General features: G+C 30.8%; 1 protein-coding gene across 2 annotated transcripts; it reads right to left on the minus strand.

Moving 5' to 3' along the window:
- Positions 1-2,551: 2,551 nt before the first annotated feature.
- LOC17878998 (NAC domain-containing protein 75) lies at positions 2,552-8,243 on the minus strand. Of its 2 annotated transcripts, none has more exons than XM_023779627.1 (6): positions 7,789-8,243; positions 7,298-7,478; positions 6,234-6,874; positions 5,185-5,496; positions 4,280-4,411; positions 2,552-3,220 (listed from the first exon to the last, which is right to left on the minus strand). In XM_023779627.1, exons 1-6 carry the CDS (start codon positions 7,912-7,914, stop codon positions 3,119-3,121), a joined length of 1,494 nt encoding a protein of 497 aa, XP_023635395.1. In that variant the 5' UTR covers positions 7,915-8,243; the 3' UTR covers positions 2,552-3,118. The 2 variants fall into 2 exon arrangements, with proteins under 2 accessions (XP_023635395.1, XP_006283549.2); XM_006283487.2 differs by having other exon boundaries at positions 7,298-7,475; positions 7,789-8,240.
- Between the last annotated feature and the right edge of the window lie 2,946 nt (positions 8,244-11,189).

Raw genomic sequence — 11,189 nt, forward strand, 5'->3', positions numbered from 1 at the left:
CAATCCAAATGTTTTTTTCTTTTCTTTCTTTTGAATGCAATTATTGAGAGGAAAGCTTTATATATATACTCTCCACAATAAATAGATTTTACTTGATCAAGCTAAACAACAAATAATTGTAGATTTCAAAACATTCACTATAAAAAACAAAAACACAAACGAAATAAATTTCCTTTTGTATTTTGATGTCACCAGTCTCTATAAAATACCATTTATATGTAGTACTATTTTTATGATGTAGTAGATTTGACTATCTACATCACCAAATACTGTGTTTAATGGTTTTCAGTGCGTAACATAAAAACAACTCTAGCTACAGAGATATAAAATATCTTTTGAGGTGGAACAGTTTAAAGACTATGATATAAAATATCTTATTGAAAAGTGGTTTTCGATATTATACGGATGGAAATAGAATATGAAAGATAGTTTGCGGTGTGATTTGTAAAACAAATCGATAGGTTTAAAAGAAGACGAGATCTGTGTACTGAAACTGGACGTGCATGGAGGGGTTTACGAACATTAGTAATCGGATCGTTTATTGTCTTACCGACAAACATGTCCGTGGTGTGTAGTAGGCTGGTAGGTAGGTTTGGTTGAATTACCAAGCTAATGTTAAGTCCAATTGGAAGCAAGTGCATTCTAAACTCAAATGAAATTAAGCATGTAATGGGCCCATGAAGCCCAATTCCTAAGAAGTCTACTTGATATTTCCCCTATGTATTCCTTTAATTATTACTCTATCGAAGAAAATGGCTGTAAAACTTTATTTGATAAAAACATACGTTGAAAACTGAAAAGAATGTTAACTCTAATGAGTTAAACATTTTTACTATATATGTAGTCTACTAATGTAAACATAATGAGATGTATGATTTATGTTATACATTTTTTTTTTTATCAACTGATTTATGTTCTACATATAAACATCTAATTTATTGAATAATCTTACAATACTTATATATATATCACTTGAGCTACGTAGCTGCACCTTATCATGTAACGTCGTGTTATTTTTGTTTTTAAAATGGTACATAATATCTTCATGTCGATTATTATATATCCGAAAGCATTATTTAAAATATTCTTGACAGTACCATAAGAAAAATAAGGTAAATTTCATGCAGATATACCAATATCGTTTCGACATTTGTTTAATACAGTTTGTTTAGTCATTTGTCAAATCAACTCTCTGTCTAGTAATCATGGAGTCCACATAAAAACAAACAGCATAAGAAAAAGGAAGTAAAATTGATTCTTGGAGTATATATAATTAAAGACGGACCATGTTAATATATGAATATAAAAAGTACGAAAATGTTATATAAAATTTTGAATACTGGTACGTTAAAATACGATTTCGAGGAATATAATATGAGTTCAAAATATGAAATGGGAAAGCGAATCCATTTGTCGAAAGGGAAAAACTAAAATTATTAAAAAGAAGTAAGGAAATAAAGGTAACTATTGTCTGTTTATTCCTTTATTCCAGTTTCGAAATCCAACCATGGCAAAAAAAAAAAAAAAAAAAAAAAAGTGTCAAGTCTCATCTCATCTCTCCCCATGTTGATTTTGCTTTTTCCTCTCCCATTGTCCCATGAACACAAATCAACCTGGAGAATTTACTACTAAACCTTAATCTCTTGGATCAATATTGGTAATGTGCATGCTATTTTAATCTCTTGGTAGTCAAAATTCTACATTAATTTATTTTTAGAATAATAGGGAAATTATCAGCTAAGCCAACATGATTAATAAATAATAATAAGACTTTGCTAACGCATGCATAATGCATATATAACATTTTTCAGTAAATAATTCTGTCAACTAAATAAGGTAGTCAGTCTAAATTTATAAGAAAAACCTTGTTAACGTACGTAAATGAATTAAGATATTTGAACTTGTGAACAGATAGACCACGTAGTCGATTAATCCAACGAAGAATAATGCCGTTGTAGGGGTCATCTAATAATATGCTAGAAGACGAGCGGATCAATATGGAATATGGGGAAGAATTAATTAAAGACTAAAGAGACCAAACACAAACATAGACAAGTGCTTTTTTAAGATGGCATTACTTCTTATATTCTTTAGGTATAGATTCCATTATTCCACAATTTCAAATCTTCTAACCGGAATCAATTTCATTTGGGTGTAGTTCCCTCCTCTCTCTTCAAACCTACCAAAACTCAAGCAATCAAACTTTTTTTTTTTTTTTTTTTTAGCATTAGTAGACCTTATTTAAAATTATCCTATCAAAGTGGATAATGTTACACTGAAGGTAATTTATGATACTAAACTCTATAGATATGCCACTATATAGACCATTAAGATCATGACAGTTCGAAAAAAGTTCCCATGACCCATGTATGAGAGTATTGATAGTATGAAAGGGACATAATACTATTAAACATATAATTTGAAACTGAGTTTAGATGATTCCATGCACAATCAAACCGGCCTTTCGTAAATATATAAATGTATAGATGCAAGTAGCAAGTGACACTTGGGTTTCAGTGCATCGGATTGCCAAAAGTAGAATGAACTACAGTAATCATAAAGTATACAGGGAAAGTATATTATTTACCAACATATAGTATATAACAAAAAAACCAATAAATTATACAGTTCAACCTAATTGACAAAACAAAGAAAAGACATACAAAGAAATTAAAATAACAAAAGAAATGAGTTTAAAAATAAACATATCTAATCTTACATGGCACTGTTGATGGTTTTCATGCAATTTACCTTGCTTCTTTTCTTCTTAGTCTCTTTGGAATATAACAGCTTTTTCTCTCATGCTTTTTTTTTTTTTACTTTGGTTTTTTTTTTTTCTCTTTCTTTCTTTTTTCCTTTTTATACCAAAATTCTTTTGAATATATAACAAAAAAAAAAGACGCTTGATTTTTGGTGCTGCTTAAAAACCCCTCCACCATTTCAAAATCATGCATATATATAACTTGATTGGTCCAAGATCGATCTATATACCACCTTCCATATATAGAGATGTCGATATTGATGATGATGATGACCATGATGATGATAGCTAGGTTTGATGGTAGAAATCTTTTTTTGATGTCGGCCGACATGATCATCAGATTGGAAAACGGCACAATTACCCATGATGATCTTGGTTGTCAGAAGAGTCAGGGGCTGGCCAAAACGTGGAGTACTTCAACCATTCTGCTTCTTGTTGGTTCCCCATTGATGATGACCCCTGCACCAATCCAAACCGCTTCTCAATATATACACACACATATATAAAGTGTGTGAGCATAAAGAACTAGCTAGTCTAAGTCGATCACATTCAGTTTTGTTAGAAACTAACTAAACCAATACAAACCGGACTGAATTTCATATATATTCTATATACTAGCCTTTCATATTGTTTCCTGAACCGAAATAACATGTTAGTATTCCACAAATGAGGCGTATATATATATATAATAACTTTTTTTCAAATATTAAAAAAATAATAATAAGAACCTTCCATCAAATTTTAGACAGATTAAAAAAAGGAATGCAGACATGCTGTCCCCCACGAAACACCATGAAATCTACTAATGTCTCTTACCGAACTTGTCTCGCGAGGTACTACGCATGAAAAAAGTCTTTATACTATTTACATAATATATACACGCATTGAGTATATATTACATATAAGCATAAGTTTATATCCACCATCATTGCCTTTTTAATTAGTTTTGAAAAAGATAAAGAAAAGAATCTGGCAAATTTTCTATTGTTCTGTAAAAAGAGTAATTTATAAGTATAAAGCAAACACATCTCTCTTTCTTTATCTTTTTTTTTTTTTGGTTTTGTTTACTTAACTGTGTTTTAACTCTTTCCAATTAAGTAAAGAATAATAAATGCAGAAGGAATATTTTGTAGTCTTAAGTATCATTTCATTCCCATGCAAAACTGAAAAAGAAAAAAAGTTATTCTTAAAAATATTCTTTACTTTTGTTCAAATATAACCTACATTGCCATCTTCGACTAATGAATATGTCCTTACAAGAAAAACTATATATATTATCTTTAAAACCTTTGTTTATATCATCGAGTTTAGTATGTCTCACTTGTATATGATGACTGCCATACGATAGTTCTGAATCTACGTGGTACCAAGAAACATCTAATTCAATGCATGACATTTTTATTTAAGGTGATGATGATTCTATGTCTCACATTTATATTTTCTTAAAACTCATGATGGTAAAAAAAGAGGGTTTTTTCCCATGAAATTTAAGAGTCAAAAAAGGGATTAATAACTTACATCTTTTACATCATGATGAGTGGTAGAAGAAGTGCAGCCCATTATGAGTTCTTCCAATCCAGAAGCTGACCTTCCTCCCATCTTCCCATCATTATGTTCTTCTTCTCCTTCTTGACGTTGTTGCTGTTGTGTCTTTTTGTTCAGTCAATAAAGACAAAAGTAAAAAATTTCAGAAGAAGAAAATAAATTTATTATTTAATTCCTTAAGAAAATTATCTTAATAAACATTATTCCCATCTTGTCTCTCCATCACCAAAGACCACATTGGTTTCCTACTTGTTCTTAGTTTGGCTGACACTAAAAAAGTGACTTAGCTTTTGTTCGCTTTTGATAATGGGTAGTTTAGTTCGACACATCTTAATAGACTATATCAGCATAATTATTTATTAGGCACTGTAACTTTAGTTGTTATATTTTTTTCTTGACCAATATCTTATGTATACTTTTTTGTCATAATCAATTTTGGTACAACCCAATTTGCATGCTTATGTAGTCCCATCATTGTGAAGTCACATGCATGCAAATATCTTCAAAACCTAACATGTGCAAGAAATACAATTTCTAGTACTTAATTCAAATACCGACATATATATATATGCATATGTGTGGACGAACAGAATAAAAACCTACACATAATTAGTAACACCACTAACTATAATTAATTACCTTGCAAAATCACAGCCCTAACTTTTTATTACTTTTGAACCTTATTTAGTACGTCAATCAATACTAACATAACGTAATTTTCTTTTGATAGTTATATATAAATAATAGTGATATTTTAGCTAATTTGGTTTTATGACATGAAACCGGTACCTACTCCTGGATAATCTCTAAAACGGGAGATGTGATAAAAACTGTTATACGTTGTTTTTTTTTTTTTTAGAAGAGATTAGCTATGTTACCTGGTAATTTTCATTGGGGAGCAGGATTCGATGAACATGATAAGGGTTATCGTCAAGGATATTAATGGAGGCATGGTGAAGCGAACTAGATGGAGAAATGATGGTTGATATTGGATGTGTAGGCTGACTTATGTTGAATGCATGGTGCCGTTGTTGATGTTGTTGTTGTTGATGATGATTGTGATGGTCATGAGCTATATGATGCGATGTTGATGATGATCCCTGATGCCGATGATGACGATGACTATGTTGTTCTGCCATAACTCCCTCACATATAGCTTGCCCGGTATGAGGAGTTTCCCTCCTCGCCACCTGAAATGTTATAAAATTTAATTGGTGATTTAAAATAATTGATATATGTTTGCTTCTTTTAATTACAAAAAATACTTTTATTATTCCATAAATTTTTTTGGACCGTTGCGGTTTAGACATTGTTTTCTGAGTTTATCACGTTGGGTGAAACTTTGGGTCATATTGTTAGCTAAGAATAGATTATCACCTACCGTTCATTATTATCAGTCACGTCGGGTAAATTGATATATATATATATATATTTTTTTTCTTTGGTAAGTACATAATATTTCAACCCAAAGTAAAAAAAAAAAACAAACAAACAAAATAAGCATTTTTACTTGCAAATCAGGCAAATAAGAACCCAATAACCTTTGTTCAAAAAAAAAAACCCTATAAACATCATTTATTTCTCCCTTACCTTCATGCGGGAATGGCATACGTAAATAACAGTCAAAACTAGGTTGAATTCAAGTGAAATAAAATATCACATTGGATTTAAAATAAAAAATTAAGTCTTTATGGGAGAAAACATTATAACTGACATTATAAGATTTAGCCATTTAAATTTTTTGTTCTATATATATATATATATGTACATTAGGTTCTTTGTTTATATTTTCTTTACTCCAACATTAGATTCAATTTATATTGTATGCTAAAATGTATATCACATTATTAGTACCAGTCGAGTATGCATGTTATATTAGTTATTTCACTAACGAAAAATTAATATGAAAAAACAAAATGATGCATACCTCATCAAAGCTCTTCATAAACGGAACAAAGCTGAGTTGATCCATTGCATAACTCGGAAGGCCAGCCGCAACTGCAGCAGCGGCTACGGCCATAACGCCACCACCAATGCCGCCTACTTCATCTGATCGACTAGAAGGATTAACGTTAATAATCTCTCTAGAAGAAGAACAGCTCCCACCACTAGTAGTCCCACTATCTCTCCTCATATGATACTCTCCGCCGCTACTTGCTTCACCGCCTCCGCCGCCTAAAGCGTTCAAGCTCGATGTAGAAGATGACCAGTTGCATTGCCTAGGCTGAGTCTGATAAAAGATCTTAGACACAACAAGTTCTCCTTCTTTCTCTTCCTCATGTGTCCCCAAATGATATTGATGCATTACCCAATTGGTTTTCTCCGGTTTTCGGTTCTTACCGAAATTGGTATACAAAACCAAAATCTTTTTGCAACCTTTTTGCTTACCGTTTACCATAACTGGTCTTGTCTTACCGGTCTTATGCCACCTCGTCTCACCGGAGCTACTACTTCCTTGCAAATTATTGTCACATTCCGTTTGAATCTTTCTTCGCTTTCTTGTTCCGGTCGTGTACGCCTTTGATGGTCTATGGAAGAAGTGTCTGCTTAAACCATCTCTAGTCACTCCTACCAAGATTTAACAATATAAAATTTCTTATCCCTTGTTACTCTTTATATGTTTCTTGTATGACCCAAAATATAAAAATATTCAAAACTTTGGTATGACTCAAATGATAACGAAAAAATATTTAGAACCCAAATCTTATTTGATAGTCATATTAAAATATATTATAAGAAAAGACATGCATGTGTGATTATAGATAGGGAATGCGGTGACCAAAAAAAAAAGATAGGGAATGCAAGAAGAATGTATATATAGGTTATAAAAACGTATGCGTATAGTGTATGTGTAACCAAAATATAAAAAAAAGTTTCAAACTTTGGTATGACTTAATGTTTATTATATAGTCATATATTACAAACTAATTAATATATATTGTGAATGTTATATATATGGACTGCATGAAGGTGTAAGTCATGTAGAAGTACCAGGAAGTTTCTCAGGATGAGTGTAGCAAATGCCGTCTTCGCCTTCAATGGTTGGGATGAATTCGTCAATGAGAGGGTGAGATTTAAAGTCTTTAGCTAAGACTTTGGCTTCTAAATGTTCTATCAATTCTTGATCCGTTGGGTCAAATTTCACTCCTGCTGGTAAACCAACCCAATCCTGCTAAAAAGAAAACATTTATTTTTGTTTTTGTAATATAAAAAATTTAAGAACAAGAGAATATACAACTATTCATATAAAGACTCGTATATAGACGCTTTAAAATGTGGATTTTGAATTTTTGTAAGCGATAGAATAAAACAGAGAGCATCATTCTTGATGTTCTTCATTGATTCTTTTCCTCTCTTTTATTTTATTTTTTACTTTAAAAACACATTTGCAAGTGACCTAAACTGAGAAAAAGAATTTTTTTTTTTTTAAAGTTAAATGAAAAAAGAAAGAAAGGAAGAAGAAAAAAAGGAATATTACTTACTGGTTTGCCTTCGAGCTTGTGGCCGCAGCTAGGACACTTCTTGGATCCACAAAGTTGATGTTCTTCGATCTTTGCGTCAATTATATCCGAACCAGTCACCGAACCAGCAGGATTACTCTTGTTCATCTCGCACGATCTCTCTCTAATTTCTCTGACCCTATTTTCCCCTATGCGTATGTGTGTAGGTGTAAAGATAAGAGCACAACTCTTCCGATCATATCCTAGAGTATATATGTATAGAGAGAGAGAGAGAGAGAGATAGAGAGAGAGAGAGAGAAGATATGAATAAACCCTCTATTATTATAGAGAAGAGAAGCTACTGATTTTGAGAAGACAAGACAAAAGAGGGGTTTTCTTGAAAACCTAACCGACACAAGAAGAAGACAAAGTAAGAATTTTATGGGGAAAAAACCCCAACCCCCACAAATTATGCTAAAAAGAACAAACTTGGTCGAGCGGAATAAGATCTCAGACAGTACTGTACTGTAAATCAGGAATTAAAGAGATAGATATCGAAAGAGAGAGAAAGAGAGAGAGAGAGAGAGAGAGAGTTAATAAACGACAGAAGAAGAAAGAAGGAGGAGAAGAAGAAGAGAAAGTGTGAGAGTTTGGGATGTGAAAGATTATAAAACATTCGAGAGATTTTTCTTTTTTAATTAAACGTATAGAGTATAGTAATAACATATTTTTATATGTATATATATGTGTGTCTATCTCATAAGAAAAAAACTTTAACTGAAGAAGTTAAGCAAGAGAGAAAAAGGAAAAGGTGGCTCTGAAACCCATTCACTACTACTGACCCACCTTTTTATTTTGCCTTTGCTGGTTTATGAAGCCGCTTTGAAGAGTCTCTCTCTTCTCTCAAGTCTGAACTCTGAAGCGGTTTGTTCACTTATTTTAATTTTATTTACAAATTCTATGACTTTTCCTAATATTCCAAACATATATTCAATTCTCACATTTTTTGTATTTTCAAAAATGTATTTATCTTAGTATACATATAGATATGGACATGTATACAGTATACGTTTCAAAATTTTACGTTTGTACAGCCTACCTATGCTTCTTTTTTTTTTTTACTGCTCATTCTAGCTATCTTTAAAACATATATCGAAAATTCATTACAAAATTAACTTGTATGCTTATACTAATACTGGTATGGGTTTCCTATGAACCATATATCGATGTTTATGTTCAGTTTTATGGTGGCAAAAGAATACATTGGGATTTCGTAACAAATACATATGCATGTATTCTTTTGGTGATGAATTTCAAACTTTACATATGTGTGTACAAATGAGTACGTATTATGTAACGTCGAAAAAAGTTACATTAGTAGTCTAATACATTTGACATTGTGACTATACTATACACACTAATAAAAAATACATCGAATTTGTATTTAGATAAAGTCCGACCTTAATTATTTATGGTAATATAATCTGATAATATATTAAAAATATGTATACCTCAAACTACTTTTCAAAAAGATTTTAAAGTTTTCTAGGATAAACGTTAGTCACCATCACAACCTCTAGTAACTTCTCTAGTTAAGGAATTAATCGAGTAATTTTTGAATTAAGAGAGAATAAACAACAAACGAAAAGTAAAAAAGAAGAAGAGAGAAAGGAAAAAAAAAAAGACGAGAAGAGGAAGAGAGATCACATCACATGGGCATCGACCTGGAAGAAGTGATCATTATATATTCTTTTGTTATTCATATATATATTTCATTCTATCATTTGTATTGTTTTATTTTAATTGATCTGCAAAAAAATAAAAAGGTATTAAGAGGTTGCTTGATAAGTAAGGCAATTTGAGCAGTGTGTACCCATCATATGGACCACACCATCTCTCTTTTTTGTAATTTATACATATATCTTTCGTATTTTTAGCTAGTTTTGAAATAACAAAAAAACATATGTCTCGTATTGTATAGTAAAGCGAATATATATTTTTTAATGATGAGTTTGTTTGTATATTATAATATGGTCTCCTTGGAGATCCGTTTACATCAGCATGAATTATGAAATCATGGCAACACTATATATACTACTTTTTTATATATAAACATACAGATATATACCACTTTTTATATATAAACATACAGATGTTTCAAATCAGACACTAGTTTCCTTTTTCCCGTAAACATGTTTAATGAACTAATTAATCTTGAAAATTTTGTATTTGCTATTTATTTGTACGCATACGATTCATAATAATCTCGAATATCTTGACTGTAATGATTATAAACTTCTACCGTATAATCATACAAATGTGGTTTTCATCTACTTTTCTGATAAAGAAAAAATTTAGGTGGTCAAAACTAACAAAAGAAAGAAAGAAAGAAAACACGAATAGAAAGAAATTTGTATCGCGTACGCTTTAAACTTCTTGAATACTTGTAAGAAAATATATGTGTGTTTATATATAAATCTTGATCGTATTTTTGTTTTTATTTAATTTTATAAACGAAAAAAAAAATATGATTAAACTTAACACTTTGTGCTTTCTTGATTTCTGGTCACGCTGCATTTTTTATTTATTAATTTGATTAGAATCGGTTTAATCTAGAAAGTGTCTGGCGTAATAAAGCTTATACAGTATATGATGATGTATGAATTAAGATTAACGTAGCCCCGCCACAAACTCTGGGTCTCCTTGAATTTGAGATCATTCGATTGGATTGGAGTGTTTTAGATCTTGGAACTCAATCTTCAACCATTTTATATTATTAACTCTGCAAGCTCTAAAATCTCAAAACAAACTGCCAAATATATACTATTTAATTTCTTGTAACGTAAACGTAATTTTGTGCTTTGCAAAATCAGTAAACATTTTTTTTAAAAAAGAATCAGTAAATATTCCTTGATGCTATTATCTTTTTTTTTTTCTTTTCTAATCAAAATTTAAAAGCCGTTAGAACTTAGACGTACGTAATTAGTCACGTAACTATTCAAAAGAAAAACTTGATATTCTTGACCTGGGGTGAATATATACATATATACTTATCAATGTATATCATGTTTTGTTTGGTTGATCGAATGTGTAAGAAAATTATGCTTAGTGTTCTTTAATGTCACAAAAAGTTCCTACCTATTTTTTTGTTTTTTTTTTTCCTTTTGAATCATTAGCGGGACTAAAATGAAAGGCATTTGGGTTTTTGGGTTTAAGTGGTTTCAAATGGATTTGATCACATAAACACGGCAAACAAGAATCTAGTTAACCACCAAAATAAAAAGAGGCAAACAAATTCCTGTATGCATATATATAATCTTGTTTTGTATATACACTATACATTATACACACATCATAATTACATAATTTATTATTTAAAAGAAAATTCAAAAAAAAATATTAAGAGAGTCAAAGAATGAAATCATGGAGGGGCCAAAGACATG

This window comes from Capsella rubella, unplaced genomic scaffold, assembly GCF_000375325.1.
Source record: "Capsella rubella cultivar Monte Gargano unplaced genomic scaffold, Caprub1_0 scaffold_7, whole genome shotgun sequence".
Taxonomy (NCBI): Eukaryota; Viridiplantae; Streptophyta; class Magnoliopsida; order Brassicales; family Brassicaceae; genus Capsella; species Capsella rubella.